This window comes from Glycine soja, chromosome 3 (assembly GCF_004193775.1).
Source record: "Glycine soja cultivar W05 chromosome 3, ASM419377v2, whole genome shotgun sequence".
NCBI lineage: Eukaryota > Viridiplantae > Streptophyta > Magnoliopsida > Fabales > Fabaceae > Glycine > Glycine soja.
Window position 1 is genome coordinate 30,952,995 of NC_041004.1, and position 18,707 is coordinate 30,971,701.

The window sequence follows — 18,707 nt, forward strand, 5'->3', positions numbered from 1 at the left end:
CTAAAAACATAACAAAATCGTCATCTTTAGGTACCCCCACCAGGCCCAATTTTGAGTTTTCAAGGTTTCTAGCCCAATTTAGTATGTGCTTTGCTTAATGGGTTTCTTATTGATCCAAATTGATTAGAAGAGCCCCAAAGGGATCATTGATGTTAATTCTACTGATACTTAAATAGTTTACAAGACATACCAAGGACACATACTATTGTTATTGCTTCTTTCTTTCATTTTTGGCTTTTTCTTGACTTTTTTGAGAGTGTTTTTACTTGTTATGACTTTGTCTTAATCAAAATTCATTGGTAGGATTTCCTTACATCTGTAACTTTAATACATGGAAGTTCCACAATTAAGGGAATCAGTCATCTTTTTAGTGCTTACATAAGAATATCAGTAATCATGGTATTGATATAGTTTAGAATATGTACCAACTTTATCAATAATTTTTTCATTAAAAAATTTGATCGATCTTTTTTAATGAGATTTTTTTTTTCTTTTAATCATATTTTTTTCATCAATTCAAATCTAAAATCCTATTTAAGAAAATCATTATTACTCGAACCAACTATTTGTTGCTTATATAGTTTTATTATGACCAGCTGAATTGGGTGCGTTTAATTGTGGTTGCTTTTTTCAACTGCACAAGATTTAAATCCTTAATTTTATATTTTAGGAATAAAAATTTAATTAAGATAGTAAGATAAAAATCATGTTGCGATTGCGTATTCACTACAGGGAATCGTACTTCGCTGAATTCTCTGAGCAATTTTCAAACCTGATCATGGCCTCAGAAGTGCCACAGTGATGAATAAACTACTCGAAACAAAGAAATCAATCCATAGAGTGCCTTTTTCTGACCTAGCCCTAAAAGCATTATAAAAATAAAAACAACACAACACTAGACATCTAAATAAATTACTGACTCCTATTTATGGCCCTGCCACCCATACCGAAAGTTTGGCGAGGCCAATAAATGAAGGCAACATAAGCAAAATTACTCGTTTTAATTGTGACATGACTTCTTCTCTACTGTTTTTTTTTTATATTGTTCTGTGTTGTTGTTCCATTAAAATAACAATAAATAATAATTATGTTAATATTTAATGATCATATTTAATTTTAAAAATAATAAAAATTATATAATTTTAAAGGACAACAAATAAATCAAATTTCTTTAATGATAAAATATACTATCAATGTTGGTCACAAAGATGGTATTATATATTTTTATTAAGAAGATATATTGTATATATCTGGTACCCAATCAACGATGACATCTCAATTTGGTTAAATATGAAAGTTAATGTAGGAAAGTCAAGAGAGGTTTTCTATTTAAAAACGTAACGTGGTGCTTTCCCATGCGATGGTAAGTGGTGGGGTTTGGTTTTCGTTGGTAGGTAAACGCATCAATTGTTCCAATGTGAGAAAAATGAGACAGCTAGGTCTATAAATAAAGTTACACCCACCATATGCTTTAAAAAAAAAGAGAAGAGAAACACTTGTGAACGTAACAAAAGACACTTCTCAAACAATATAGATCAATCGTGCTGCGAACAAATTAAGTATGGCTTCAAGGCCTGGAATCCTAACGGATTGGCCATGGAAACCTCTTGGAAGCTTTAAGGTTGCATACATTCATTCCCCTTCTCTCTCTCTCTCTCTCTCTCTCTCTCTCTCTCTCTCTCTCTAAACAATAGTTATTTACATTTTATTCATGCAACTCATTTGGCATAGAAAGATATTTGCACGTCTAAGTGTATAACATTATCATGACACATTGCTCTCATTGTTTTTTATACAAGAACAAAATGTGCATGAATTTTTTTCTTAGGGTTTACGCACTGAAATTTAGAATATGATTACTATTATTATTTATAATATGCAAAACAAAAAAACTCAGCTTATGTAAACTTGTTTAATTTATAAAGTGTACAAGTATGCACACCTTTGGTTTAATTTCAAACAAATTGTGATGTTTCTTTATAAGCAAACAAATTGTGATGTTAACTCGTTAAAATTAAGGGTAACTTCTCATATGTACATTTTAAAGCGACAAACTCACTTGGAAGGAATTTTTGCAATTTAAGTACTTTTCCACGCTCTTCATAAAGGTGCATTTATCCAAGTACAATCCAATTATACCAATCAACATCACAAGTTCAATCACAGAGATTGTTACGAGCAATGCAACATAAAATTTTATAAAATAAGGTAACGTCTTAGTAAATCATAAAATACGCGACTTTTAGACTTTTATAAGAAAAACATAAATACAAGGTAATTTTAAATTTTAAATTTCTCATAAAAACCTATTTCTTTAATTTTTTTATTTTAAAATATATCCTACATTTTAGAGATTTTAATTTAACAATAACTGTAAACCATGTTTATTGTATTTATATAACATGTCAAATTGATAGCCAGTTGTAACGTGTAAGAAAGCGTTTAATAGTAATGTCATTTTTGTGTGCTTAATAGGTTTATTTTTTTCATTTCTAACTAATAAATATTTATTAGTAATTATAAAAATGTCAATGTATATTTTGTAAAACAAAATAAATAAAAGTAGCATTTTTGTAATTGCAACAAAAAGGATATCGACCGATGAAAAAAGGACAAGCCAAAGAGATCTTAACTTTCTACTCCTTATCTTATGAGTAATATTTTTATATCTTCTTATTGATTTTTCCAATGCTTCATAAAGTAAATATCAAATAAGAAGGTTTACAAGAAAATGTGTAAAAGAATGTAGGAGAATTTAAAATTATTCTTATCTCTTTGATTTCCTTTGTTTGCTTTCTTGTACAATTAATTAAGATATTAACGCGCGGTTCAATTTCATTTTGCAGTATTTGTTACTAGCACCTTGGGTAGTTCACAGCTCCTATTCTGTGTTGGTGAAGGATAAGAGTGAAAGGGATATAAGCACCTTTCTCATATTTCCATTTCTTCTATGGCGTATGCTTCATAACCAGATATGGATCACTCTCTCTCGTTACCGAACCGCCAAAGGCAATGCTAGAATTGTCGACAAGGGAATTGAGTTTGATCAAGTTGATAGAGAAAGAGATTGGTTAGTTTGTCTAATTTTTGGTAGTTAATAGAATCATATATAGATGGATTTGCATGTGGTTTTGACTTAGTATATTATTATTATTATTATTATTATGAAAAATATTAAGTATGAAATCTATATATCTATTTACATCATTAGTCCTTTTTTCTTTGATAGAGAGATACTTTAGGGAGTTTCATCTAACAATGAGGTAAGAGAATATTCTTTCATGATATATATATATATATATATATATATATATATATATATATATATATATATATATATTCATAAAATGATGTGAGAATTTTAATTTTTTTTAATGTAAGGAACAATATTTAGTTTTAAGATTTAAAGTAATCTCTTCTTTAATTTCAATAAAAAAAATAATATCTTATTTGGAGTGCAAATAATATGTACATATGCTACTAAATTAGTTTACAAAGATAATTAGTTCTTAAGGCCGCTCAGAGATGAATGCTTCCTTCTCAGATTCATCACCCCTGGTATTTTAGTCATGAATTCTTCAATTCTTCACTCTTCTTTAAATGTATGAGTGCTATAATATTTTTCGTATGTTCTTCTCGGTCCATATATACCTGAGTGCTAGAATATTTTCGTAGAAAAAAAATTAACAGAACCATGAAATTTTGTTTTAGATAATTAGTCCATGGAATAGTAGGTCCTTATCCAAGCTTGCCAAACATAACAACCAAATATCTTAGATATTTTATAGTATCTGATAAATGAATTTGTCTTAGTAGTTGAAAGCTAAGACATTCCTTGCATGACACTTTACAAAACATGGGAAATTTATTAGCAAATATACGATAGGTACTCAGAATAGTACACCACAAAACCAAAACTAATGTTGGATATCTTTTGCATATGTTACGGCATTTCTGGTGCCATACATCAATATATCTTCTTTGCATTTAAGAAAAGAAAACAAAATTAATGGTCCTCAACACACCACAGTACGCTTCCATAAAAAACATAAACAGATTTAGTTGCATCTCACTCGAAGTGTGGTACCTCATGGCTAGGACCCTAACACTTTGATTGGGGAAAGGATGTTAGAAAAAAGGAAGACAATAAATTAGTGTGACAGAAAGTAGCTTTCCTGCTCCAGGAGCGAGGGGGAATAGGTTATAGGTTAGGGGCCTACAAGCAAAATTCTTTTTTCCCAAAGGGGGAGGGGGAGAATATTGTGGAATTTTTCTGTTTTTAGTTAATTTAATTTAATGTTAAATTATATTTTTTTATACTACTATATAACATATAAAATGAAAAAAAGAAGTAATGTCAAATATGATATAAATAAACTGAATATATGTCTTGAATCTATACATTTCTTTTATCCTATATATCTATTCATTCAACTCTAATATATACAAGTCTAATGCATGGATGGATTTTAATTTTTGGTGTTTTGATGGAAATTATATTGAAGGGAAGATAAGTTTTTATTTTAAATTTAAAATAGTTGTTGAATATTTATGAAAATAAATAAATATAAGCAGGATGCATGTCAAGAAAAATCCCTCTTTTCTTTTTTATTCATTACATCATACATATACCTTCCCTTTTCCAATTAAAGATTGTATTCACAGGGTGTAAAGAAAATAATTTTCCTTCAGTACGTAACAGGTGAGCATGTAACACAAGCACATAAAAATCATTGAAAAAAATATGTAAATGAGAAAAGAAACAAAGATTATTTTATATTCTGATCATTTATTAGGTTGATTTAACTTGCTCATTTGAATTATTTATTTTAATTTGTGCAGGGATGACCAAATATTGTTCAATGGATTATTATACTACTTGGCAAGCTACACATTATCTGGGGCATCCCGTATTCCATTATGGAGAACAGATGGAGTTGTTATGGCAATATTGCTTCATGCAGGACCAGTGGAGTTTCTCTATTATTGGTTACACAGAGCACTTCATCATCATTTTCTCTACTCTCGTTACCACTCTCATCACCATTCTTCAATAGTAACAGAACCTATAACTTGTGAGTCCCCTAGACCAAAAAATAATAGTTTTAACCAAGATCGGTCCAATAATAAATGATGTCCGAAATAATATTTTTTATTTTAAATATGAGAGTTAAATATTGAATATTTTATCAATATATATATATATATATATATATATATATGAAATTTTTGTCTATACACGAAACCCTATTATTTAATAAAATCTAATAACAAATCATTTTTCTTTGTTCATATATAGATTTAAAATTTAAGTTTTAATTATTTTATTCTTTGATCTATGCTCATATTAGGTAACGTTTATTTTGCACTTAGAACGTCATTCATTAATTGCTTTTGCATGCATAATTCAAAGCTGGCGAACAACTTTTCTATTTTACATTTGATGCCTGCAATTTATTGTCAAATGTCAGAGTGCTATGTTTTCACAGAAAGACAGACTGCATTATTGTCAATTTTATCACTATAGAGAGGACCACAAACAAGATTGCAGGTGGAAATTTGTTTCAATTGGAAGCAGGTGTCAAATATTTATAGGTTCACTTTATTGCAAAACAGGTGTCAAATATTTATAGGTACACTTTATTGCAAAACAGGTATCAATTAGTTATAGGCCCACATTATAATTAGAATTACATATAAAGTAATTCACATATAACTATATTTATTGGAGTTAGGATTCTGCTATAGGATTGATTCTTTTCATATATGACTTTTCTGTACTTCTTATAGATAGTTTATGTTGTTGTTCGGATAGTTTATGTTAATTTAGATTTTAAATAATTATCATTATTATTATTTTTTCACGCCATTAAGGGAATACATCTAGGAGGTATAATTTTGATTTCCGATTCTTATGTTTTCACTTACACAAATTATATTTTTATGATATTAAGTAATTAAAAATATGTGATCAAATTATATAGACTATTTTTAATTATCTGTTATTTTTGAAGAACTATTTTGTTTATATTTATTTGTTCTTATAAAATTGATCAAGAAAATGTTAATTTTTTTTAATTATATCGATCCTTACCGATCAAGAAATAAGAAAATAATATAAAAGAACGGTCAAAGGAATAAATAAAAAAATATAGTGAAAAAATTCAAAATAATTTTAATATAAATAAATAAATTATTATTTTTAATGTATATAATACAACATAAACAATAGACTAACATAAGCAGATTAGAAGAAACAAAAGAAAGGTCTTCGAATGCACACTACTATCTACCCAAAGAGAAAAAGAGCTGTTTATGTATGCACTCCATAAATGTCACAGCATATTATTTTACTTTTTATCACATAATTTATTTATTTATTTCTATCACATAGCTCATGTTAGTGTATATTTTTTCGGTTTTTTTTTTCTCTATCTCTCCTTTATGTAAAAATTGTTGTATAAAAATTTAATGAAAATACAGCTGCTCTAAATCCAATTTGAGTAAAACAGAAAGCAACACTTTTCCCTGATAGCCACCTGTAATCTTTAATTCTATATACTATATAGTGTATTTGCTTTTTATGAGCCAGCCAAGTAATTTCGGCACTTGATCTTTATCTAAAAGCATATTCTTTTTGGTGCAGCTGTTATTCATCCATTCGCTGAACACATATTATATTTTCTTCTCTTTGCAATACCCAAGTTAACCCTCGTCTTCACAAAAACAGCTTCTGTGGGGGCCATGCTTGGATATGTCACTTACATTGATTTCATGAACAACATGGGTCATTGTAACTTTGAGGTGGTTCCAAAGTGGCTCTTTGACATCTTTCCTCCTCTCAAATATCTCATGTACACCTCATCGTAAGTATTTAATAATAATTTCATATACATAGTTTTACACACTATTTTATATATGTGTGGAGGGAGTATTTAGTTACAGGAGTGCATGAAAAATTAAAGAAGTTAATATATTAAACAAATAAGAGTGTGTTTGATTTTATATTAATATGAATTATGATGCACATAAAAATAATAATTGACTGCTTCTTAATGAATATGCGTTAAATTCTATTTTAACAGAAAGAAAAATACACAATAAATCATTAATCATACATAAATAATTAAATTTATTTTATCTAATTTTCATACTCTTATATTTGCAACCTAATATACTTTTATATTCAGCTAGCTCTAGCTGTTTCCTTACATGCTAATATCAACTTTCTATCTGAATTCATATTTTTCGTAGGACTAACGCATGTAACCCTTGTCCACTATAAAAGCCTCAGCCTTCGATCTATTCATTTCTTTAGCATGTGGTTTGGTATTGAATAAATGCAATATCTCAGTTGCATTATACTGGTCAAAAGGTTCACAAAAGAAAAATACTGGTCAAAAAATCATAAAAGACATTTTTTTTATCAGTAAATCATAAAAGACATTCGATATTTTTTTCATTAATGCCCCATTAGGACAAATACGTGTTCTTTTTTCTTTTTCGGTTGCTACTCTAGAGAGACTTTATCATCACATATCGGATCTCATAGTTATATTTGGGAAAATAACTGAATATCCAACTAAAGGTTAATAAGTATTCGATTTTATTAGGGTTTGTCTAACTAACCCAAATTAAAAATGGGGTTAATCAACCCTATAAGTTGGTAAAGACCCACCCTTTGTTTCAGTCAGAATGAGTCCCTGGGACCCCGGGACATTGGCTTCCGCCAACAGTGCCTATTCACTTCACTCGGAAAATGCTCTAAACATATACGTGTGGTCGAATTTTTCAATTCATTTCCATTTTGAGATTAGAATTTAGATGCCAACTTTGCTTTTTTGGGAGGTGAAACTGCGGTTGAAGCGGACATTTCGAAATGTGAGCATCGAAGATTTATTTATATATATATTATATATGTGGTTCAATAAAATTACACCCATTTGTTTAGATTTTTTTATGCACAAAATTGTATGTAATTTTATTGGATCATCTAAGATGAGATTATTTAATTTCCTTTTTACTTGGGACAGATAGATCATCCAATTTTTTTAAACCATATAAATCTCTTGGCTATCTAGACTAATTTAATTTTAATTTTAAAAATTTATAATTAAAATATTTATGTATTATTTTTTATTAAAATAAAAAAATATAATTTAACTTTATAAAGTGTAATAAAAAAACCCACATGTAAATATTAATAATTATATTGGTATTTGACTCGAATGTATTTCTCTGTTTGAGAAGCAACAACTAACAAAAAAAGTTTTTTTTTTTTTATTATGTCGCAGGTTCCATTCTTTGCACCATACTCAGTTTAGAACAAACTACTCCTTGTTTATGCCTCTTTATGACTACATCTATGGCACCACAGACAAAGCTTCCGATAAATTACACGAGTCAGCATTAAAACAAGAGGAAGAAATCCCTAATGTTGTACACCTAACACATCTCACGACCCCTGAATCCATATATCATCTCAGGCTTGGATTTGCTTACTTGGCTTCTAAGCCTTACACGTCAAAATGGTACCTTTGTTTGATGTGGCCAGTAACAACTTGGTCCATGATCCTCACATGGGTTTATGGCCGTACATTTATTGTGGAGGGGAATCGTTTTGACAAACTGAAGTTGCAAACTTGGGCAATACCCAAGTACAGTCTCCAAGTAATTTATTTATATTCCCATTCTCTATATATTTATTAAGAGAAAAAGGATTATATGTTCTTGGTATAAATTTTTTTACAACATTATTCAATCACAATTCATCAGATATAATAAACTTATTAATTTTTATAATAATTACTTTAAAAATCATATTAATAATAAATTATAATTAAACGATAATAAAAAAGTATTTTACATTATCAGTATGTTCATTAAACTTATTTATTTATTTTCTTTATTAATTCCTTAAACATTATTGAAAATTATTTAGTATCGAAAATTATTTATCCGCTTTGGGATGGCGCCTATCCCCACTACCACATGACATGGCCATGGAGAGGTTTACTAATTCTGTTATGGGCTCGGTGGCCTTACAAGCCTGGGAATTGCTCATGCAAGGGAAAATAATCATTCAAACTTACTCATACTTTTGACTAAGCATCATGGGAAAGATTTATCGAGATGCTCTAATTAATAAAATAAAATTTTTTGAGATCAATATTTAGATGAATACAATGTCACATTTTTTTCTTCGAGAAATACTGTCACATATACAGTGCATCATAATATTTTGGATTGTTTTCATGTATTGAACATGGTCTGCATTTTGAGAAGTAATTAAACTGCACTTTATAAAGTTAAATTGCATGCAATCATTTATTTATTATCTGGCAATGCATAAAATAAAATTCATATATAACTATCGGAGTTTTGCTGCAGTACTTCATGCAATCACAAAAAGTGGCTATCAACACAATGATAGAGGAAGCAATACTCGATGCTGACAGAAAAGGCATAAAAGTTTTGAGCTTAGGCCTAAGGAATCAAGGAGAGGACCTTAACATCTATGGAGGACTATATGTTAGTAGGCATCCAAAGCTAAAAGTTAGGGTTGTAGATGGAAGCAGTCTTGTAGTTGCTGTTGTTCTTAATAGCATTCCCAAGGGAACAACTCAAGTTTTACTTAGGGGCAAACTCACCAAGATTGCTTATGCTCTTGCCTACACATTGTGTCAACAAGGTGTTCAGGTCAGCTTCTTTAATTTATATAGGCGATGGATTAGTGAGCCAGTATGGTGACTTTGTGATTCCGCAGCTAAAGTAGCTATGGATATGTGAGATTATGTTTTTCTTTGCCAATTTGTCATTAATTAGTGACGGATTGGAGTTGGAAATATTTCCTGGCTAATTAGAAAATTTCTTGTAATGATATTGTTTAAACTCTGGTCTCTTAATTACATTTCAGGTTGCTGCATTGTATGAGGATGATTATGTGAGGCTCAAAAAGTCGTTCAATAGCTCTGAAACCAATTTGGCCTTTACCAAAAGCAGCACACAGACGGTACATAACAAATTTCACTTTATTTGCTTCATTTTATGTTAGAAGTAAAAAAGAAGGAAATAAAAAAGAAAATAAAGAGACAATTTTTTTTCTTCTAGCATTGTATGAATAGAGAGAACAAAAGAGAGAGAAAAATAGAGTGAAGAAACTAAAATTATGTTACATTCTATTCAAACAAATTTAATATAAAAAATATTAATTAACAAGAACACATTTTTAATTTCATTGATTTTCTATTATCTCTCCATGCCTCCTGAGCTGTGAAGTGGTGAAAAATATCAATAAGGGTCCACGAATTTTCGCTTTTTTCCCCTTGATTTGTGCCATTTCAAATAATTAAAAGAAAAAAGCTTAAGTAATATTTGGTATACAAAATATTTTAATACTTTTTAGAAGATGGTATTAAAATAATATTTTCTTTGGTTTGGTAGAATTAAAATTAAAAATATTTCTCAGAAATAATTTCTTTTTTGGGAGTGTTAACTTTCATGAAAGTTAAAAAAAAAACATTTTCACCTACACAATCATAAATAAAACTTCCACATGCATGAAAATGGATGTAAAATACTTCAATTAATTACACCCTCGTTTATTATAAATTTCATAAACCATGGTTTTAATATCCTTATTTGTCATCTTTTGTTGCTATATTTTGGTATGAAAATACACTATGAGGGATTGTTGGCAATGCCCTTAAAATTAGGGACAAATATTTCAGGATGACTTTTATGTAAAAAATTGGCTTATAAAAAAAATATTATGTAAAAAAAATTATAAAGTATTTTTGTCCTCGATCAATAAGGTTTTCTTTCATGTCTCATATTTTAATTTTGCTTTTGAATAGACTTGGTTAGTAGGAGATGGATTAACTGAAGAGGAACAACTGAAGGCACCCAAAGGAACATTATTTATTCCATACACACAATTTCCACCAAGAAAATATCGTAAGGATTGCTTCTACCATTGCACCCCTGCAATGTTAGCTCCTTGTAGTGTTGAAAATATCCATTCTTGTGAGGTTTGTTCATATTACCCTTGTCAATTTCTGTTGGGAAGATTGAATTAATTTGGTTAGCATCCCAAATTATAAAATGTCATATATATCATACATGTATTGCATGCAGGATTGGTTGCCAAGGAGGATAATGAGTGCATGGCGCATAGCTGGGATAGTGCACTCTCTAGAAGGATGGACTGAACATGAGTGTGGCCACACAATGCATAACATAGACAATGTTTGGCATTCAACTCTTCAACATGGATTCCAACCTCTTCCGGTGCCAATTAATGAGTAACTAGCTAGGGGAATAATATATATGAATAATATGTTTGGCTGCTTAATTTGTTTTAGCTCTTTGGAGGGTATTAATCCATCCTACTTATGGTTATCTTTACCTTAAATAAGATTGTTAAGTAATACCTTAAGACAAAGCAAATGGATATCATCTACATATATTTCCATAGAGCTACAACATTTTAAGAAGTAGCTATATAAGTATATATCTCATAATACACTCAAAAGTATTATATACTTTCCATACATGTTGGTATTAACCAGATTTGAAGAAAGAACTTAATTTTTTTTTTTTTGTCTATATTCATCTTAGAAATTTAAAACTTTTTTTAAGTTGATAAGATGAGAAGGGGGTTGAATTGTGTTTTAGAAATTTAAAACTTTTCTTAAGATTATAAAACACGTTTATTGTCTGATAAATATAAAAAGAGATCAAACTATGAGATAAACAATTTTCTTTAAAAAGAAGATATAAGATCTAAAAACAAATTAAAAATCTTTTGTTAGTTAAACAAGAAAGCACACAAAAAATTATACTAGTTCGTATCAACCTCAAGACTACATCTAGTTCTTGACAACCATATAGTAAGTTTTCACTAACTTATCAATGTTATAAGTATTTTTTACTGTCACTTTTGACTCTTACATTTACTATATGTACCCCAAGTTTAACTTAAATTCATCATTCTTTGTTTTACCAAGCCACTATTGGCTCTAAATAAATAAACATGATTTGTTGGAAGGTTGTTCACCAACTAAAGTATGATCATCTTATAGATGGATATACCACTTAGCATTTTCAGTCTTTTCTCTCAAAGTATACAAGGTGTTTTGAAAGTTTTGTATCTTTACAAGAATTTACAGAAAACTTTACAAGAATGAACAAAAGAATGATTCACATAGATAATTTTCGTATATTCTTTCTTCAAAGCTTCTTTTATATATTGTCTTTATCTCCAAGTATTCATTGTCTCTCAATGGTTGGATTCTTCATTCTATTCTTTGTCTGAAGTTTCGAATCCAATGGGACATTTAATGCTAGCATTAAATGCACATGCCTTCTTCATGCAAAGTTCATGTTGATAGGATATCATGTCTTGTACTTCAGCAGGAAAGTCACTTCTTTCATCATAACAGGTCTACAACAACAGAGCGCGCCTTTTAATGAGGATAAACGTCTTTCAGATTATGGGATTTATTTATTCTTCATAGGACTCTGATAGATCCCAAGAAAATATTTTCTACAACAAAGAATCTCAAACATAAAGTTTTCAATAAAGGTCTTAAATGTATTTCTTAAATGTTATATCATATTGTCTTATGAGTGCATCGTCTAAAAATTTCAGACGCACAGAAACAACTCATGATTTGATAGTATATCAAACACAACTTTTATTATTTGTATTTATATGTACTTAATCAAAAATAATTAGGAGTCATAATTCGTCTTTAAGACATAACACTACTTGAAAGAATGGTTCTAACATTGCTACGTTAACATCAATTTTTTATAAAATTGATGCGAACATGAGTGTGTTAACATCGATTTAAAACCAATGTTGCTGGACGAAATGTAACATCGATTTCTTAAAAATCGATGTTACTAGGAAAAACTCAACATCAGTTTTTCCAAAAACCGATGTTACTAAAAGTAAGTCAACATCGGTTTTTGGAAAACCAATGTTGCTAGTATAATGTTAACACTGGTTTTCCAAAAACCAATGTTGAGTTACTTCTAGTAAAATCGGTTTTCCAAAATCGATGTTGAGTTTCTTCTAGTAACATTGGTTTTATTTAAAAATTGATGTTGTTGGATCATTTATAATGATTGCTTTGGTACCTAAAACCCTCAGGCTCCCTTACTTTGCAACCTTTCTGACTCTCACTTGAACCCTTTCTCACTCTCACTCTAACCTCTCGTGGCGCTGAAACTCCTCACCGTTGGCACTCTCCCTGTCAGTGTCACTCTCGTGCTCACTGTTTGTCTCGCTTTCACTATTGGCCTCACGATGGTGATGAGGTTTACCAAAGGATAACATTCATTCTCTCGAAAGATTAACATTTATTTTCGATTTGGATGCCTGTTTTGTTCGTCGTTTATGCCTATTTTTTTGCGTTTTATCATTATAGAAGCATAGATATATTATTGGAGAAAGGCACAATGCTGGAGTTTAAAGAGAGTTACTCTTGAAGTGCTTATTGATTTTGTTCTTTTGTTGAGATTATAGAGAAGAATGTTAGGAATATGCCAACCGCAAGTTAAAAATCCTTAGTCTTTGTTATTTCTTTACGTGACTCTTTGAAATGGATGAGAGGAAGGCATGTTGGTTCCTTTTTGGGTAGTAACTTGAAGTTATTTGAGCTCTTCTACACTAAAACTTGCATAGAAATGATTTTATGACTCAGTTTCCACTGATTGTTCTCAGTATGGCTATGCTTGAGTATCGTGTTGACGGGTTTCCCCTGATGGCGCATGGTTGTAGCTTATAGGATGGTTACTGGTTAGCTTAATTCATGAGTCTAAGCTGGACTGACCATGTTCATTTGTTTTCCATATTTAGAAAGCATTTACTTTTGTTGTGATTTTTACTCTTGTCAAAATAGATATCCTAATTGTTACATATTAGAAGTAGTAGTTCACCCAAATCAAGCTTCTAATGTTTGTGAGTACTACTGCCAAAATGGCTGCTTAACACATTACTGACTTTATGTGTGTATGCTTGTGAGTATTGCTGCCAAAATCACTACTAGAAAATAGGTTTTTTACATTGATTATTCAGGACTTTTAACATCGGTTATTAACAGATGTTGAAACTACCGATGTTAAAATATCAACGTTAACATTTATTGTTTAAAAATCGATCTTGTTTTAGCAAAAAATAACATCGATTTTTATAAAAACCAATGTTGTTTTGTTCTCACTATCTAGGATGGGTTACAATTTTGTAATCATTTTTGTGATAGTAAAATATTTTTGAGACGGTTTCGTGAACGTAAGCAAGAGGTGCCGAACCATATTAAATTCTTGTGTTTGTTATTATTTTTCTTACGGTGTAATCTTTGTGTGTGTTCTCACAATCCTTTGTGGATGTGGGTATTTTTATTTGTGAGAACATTGATTACCCCAATAGAAAAATGATGTTGTTTTATGGGTTTTTAATATCCTATTTTTTTAATTACCAATCTGTAATTAATTCATATCACAACTTATCATTCAAAGTTATAAAAAAACACATAAAATTAGTCATGCACCAAAAGTTATAAACAAAGTATATCAATATATCATGCACCAAGACTAGTTATAAACATTTATAAACAAAATATATACCATAAATGTGTTAAACATGTTCCAATATTCCTCACAAAATAACTTATAAACAAAATTTTACAAATTGATAATATTAGAGTAGTAATTACAAACAAAGCCAAAATAAAACAAAGTTAGAAGTTGCATCTGGGAACTCAAATATAACTTGAGTTCTAGAAACAAATTCTGTGATTGTGCAAAACTCCTCCATCGATTTCCAATTTTTGCAATCTTCGTATGATGATTATAACTATCCTACACTCCGTAGTCTCTTCCAAGTTTAGATGGGTGAATCTTTTAGCTTTCATAAATGAGTACATGGTACTCAGCACATCCTGAAATTAACATGAAATTCATATTAGATATCTATATGATTTTAAAATTTGACATATATAGGAGTGCTTAATTACTCAACAAAATGCTACAAGTCACTTTGTACTCAGTCAGGAGGACTTTAAAAGTGACTAAGTTAGGAACTTGGTGGTATAAGGAGTGCCATTTAGGGTAAAATTTGGTTCAAAGATGTTTTTGAAGATGAGGAGGAGGAAAACACTCTATCCATCGTGGGTCAAGGTCACCTAATGATTTTTAGTGAGTCCATAGAACTCTCTAAGTTCTGTCCATCCAGCAAGTAGAGCTCACCAGGTCTTGGTTATATGTGATAGAGTGCACACTGCCACTAGAGTGTAGCAGATGCCAAGTAGGTTCTAGTTCATCCTTCCATCTTACAACAAATGACCTACTGACTTCACTGTAAGGCTACATTTAACAAGCAAAGTAATATAAGCAAAAGTGTTATATCATGTCATGTTTATTTGAGAATAGTGTTGAAATTTCTAAGTTGATCCATAACATGAATAGTGTTGAACATTTCCTTTACTTTTTTGTTAATCTTCATCATTGTGTTAGCCATTTTCTTTCGGTTCTGTTGATGTTCATCCGTCGTTTCTAAACTCCATTTATAATATAAACATGACATTAAGTACATTTTGTCAAACAATAATGAGGAACCAGACCCATGCTTATCTAGGAACCAAAATCATGCAAACAAACAATAGTGAGGCCTACACTGTCAAAAACAACCAAAACCAGATTCATGCAAACAACCAAAACACCAATAAATCTACAAAACAAACAGAATAGACAATGATTTCACTAAAAATTGCTAAGTGTTCTAGTTATGGAGGAACCAAAATCATGCAACATTTCTTCTCATATTTTCTCTGATATTTTACCAAAACCAGAACTAGAACCAGAAACAAAATTGTGCCACCAAAGCCTATTTTCTAGCAGTGTGTACATAAAGCTACTACCATATATGCATAACCCACAAGGCCACAACTACATACAAAAGGATGCACTACCATAACTTTAAAACACAAGTATAATTTAACTTCCATATGCATAACCGCAAACCAAGCAAAAATAAAAATAAAAAACAGCAACACTACCATAGATTTAGAACACAAGCTTCATTAGAGAACCGCAAATTCACCTCACGAGGGTTTAGTAGCATTTAGCACCATTATCAATTTCAGAGAGCACATTTTCTGACACAAAGCAAAGGCATTGCTCAGATAGGGCTAACCTGGGAAGGAAGTTGCGAGGGAACAGGCCACGAAACCAAATACAATATCTTTGTCGTGAGGTAGAGAGGATGAAACGACGATGGTGTCGCAACAAAACACGAGTTGAGGTGGTGATGACGTCACAACATAACACGGGTGAGGTGGTGACAGCGTCACAGCAAAACGTGAGGGATGGCAGTGAGTTAGAAACATGAGGGAGAAGACCATCGCGAGGTCGAACGGGTAAGAGTAAGAGTAAAGTTGAAGCACCAGAAGCGCGAAAAAATAATTTAAAATAATACGTCATTTTTTTTTTCCAAAAATTGATATTAACATGACTTTGTTAACGTTGATTTTTGGAAAAACCAATGTTAACGAAGTCATGTCACACAAGTTAACATCGGTTTTCTAAAAAATCAATGTTAACCAACTCATGTTAACATTGGTTTCTAAAAAACCGATGTTAACAAAGTCACATTATTTACGATTATGCTACCGTATTTTCGTTTACATTGGTTTTCTATAAAACCGATGTTATTCTAATGATGGTAAAAGTAAATTTTTTAGTAGTGAATGGCCCAATAATTCAAGCATTTTTTAATTGGCAATCAATTTGTGTCTTTATGCCTTGAAGAGCAAAAGTACACAACTTTTTATGCTTCTTTTAAATTCAAAACAAAAGAAAAAGGACAAAGTGACACCTTTATTATATCTTTCAATTCAATAATTAATTAATTATCTACTGAATAAATAAATTAAAATTGAATGTAGCTTTAATTTATTGTTAAAAATTAATATAAAGGAATCTTTTTGTTGTTGTTGTTGTTATTATTATTATTATTATTATTATTATTATTATTATTATTATTATTATTATTATTTCATTTTTAGTACATAACATATGCATCTTTAACACAAACAACTAGGGTCAGATTGTATTTTGATTTATACACTCTTAGTTCTACGCACCTCTTTTTGTAGGAGATTGTATACTCTTCTAGATTGATTTGTGTCCTACTTTCTACACACTTTTTATGGTTTAATATTTTTTTTTTAAATATTTACCTAGTTTTTTTTTCTTCTTGAAAATGCTTATTTTGTTCCGCTCAAATTTCCTGATGATCTTATATTATATTTATAATGAATATCATAGCCATATACCACTTCTACTTCTACCTTTTGATTGATAAAAAGAATACAATTTCCTGATGATTTATAACATGTTTAATGTAATTTGTAGGAAGTTTTCATTTTCCTATTTGCATCCTCATCATGAATTCATTATTTGAGATTGTTAGTATCCATCTTCACAGGTACGAATATCTTTCATACTCTTTTTGGTTACAAATGCTTTTATAACTTGCTTTATGTGATTAATGACTATTGCTTTATATGCAAGTTATGTTCATTACGAGTGAATCTTAGTTTCCCATTTGAGATTCAATACAATGATTCTTTTGGATAGTTTGGATGAATTGTTGTATTGAATATTGAATTGTCCATTTGGATAGTTTGGGAAGAGTCATTTTTTTTATAGTAGATTCATACATATAGATTAAATTTATTTTCTTAAATTTTATGAAATTTCGGTATAGTGCATTTCACTTTGTTCTCTGGGTGCATATTTTTTTTTTGGTGGAATTCATGTCACCGCTTTCATTTCATGTACTAGGATATCAATGTGAAATGCTGTCAAAATTTTTTCAAATCTAAGAAAAGAAAGTTAACCTTTATGTATGAATTTACTATAAAAAAAATGTCTTCCTGAATGTGATAAGACCACACCTTTAATGAAAAAAGAGAGGTTTTCATGCATTGAATAACTTTGTGAATATCGCAAAGTTATTAGATGGACGAAGTTGGATGAATGCAAGTTGCATGAGCCCTGCGTATGAGGAAGGCGTTGAACAGTTCTTGGAATTTGCCTCCGAAAGAAGTCGACTGGATGAGGATGAAAAGTATTTTTGTCCTTGTATAAACTGTTTGAATGGGAGACGACAAGCGCATAAATGTCAGGTGAAGAAGATATTATGTCCAATGGGTATGAAGTACCAGAAAATATATGCATGTCCTAATGGTTGCATACTGTACAGATATGAGTTTGAAGAAATGCATAAATGTCCCAGGTGTGGGGTATCATGGCACAAAGTAAAGGATGATAATGAGTGCAACAGTGTTAAAAGCACAAAGAAAGGCCCCCCAGCAAAGGTGTTATGGTATCTTCTAATCATTCCAAGGTTTAAGCATTTATTTGCTAATGGAGATGACACAAAAGACCTTACATGGCATGCAGATGAGAGAAATTGTGATGGAATGGTCTGCCATCCGACTAATTCCTCCTAGTGAAAGAAGATTAATTGTTTGTATATGAATTTCGAAAAAGAGGCAAGAAATCTTAGGCTTGACTGATGGAATGAATCTCTATGGCAGTTTAAGCACTCAGCACACTTCATGACCTATTTTGCTAGTAATTTACAACTTGTCTCCTGGGTTGTGCATGAAGCGAAAATACATGATGTTGTCTAT

The 18,707-nt window shown here is 30.3% G+C and overlaps 1 protein-coding gene across 1 annotated transcript; it reads left to right on the forward strand.

Annotated features, from left to right (window-relative positions):
• Window positions 1-1,465: 1,465 nt before the first annotated feature.
• LOC114406437 (very-long-chain aldehyde decarbonylase CER1-like) lies at window positions 1,466-11,507 on the forward strand. Its single transcript, XM_028369143.1, has 9 exons — window positions 1,466-1,621; window positions 2,847-3,070; window positions 4,843-5,075; window positions 6,647-6,866; window positions 8,295-8,670; window positions 9,391-9,699; window positions 9,917-10,012; window positions 10,857-11,030; window positions 11,137-11,507. The coding sequence occupies exons 1-9, from the start codon at window positions 1,562-1,564 to the stop codon at window positions 11,305-11,307; spliced, it is 1,863 nt and encodes a 620-aa protein (XP_028224944.1). The 5' UTR covers window positions 1,466-1,561; the 3' UTR covers window positions 11,308-11,507.
• The last annotated feature ends 7,200 nt before the right edge of the window (window positions 11,508-18,707 follow it).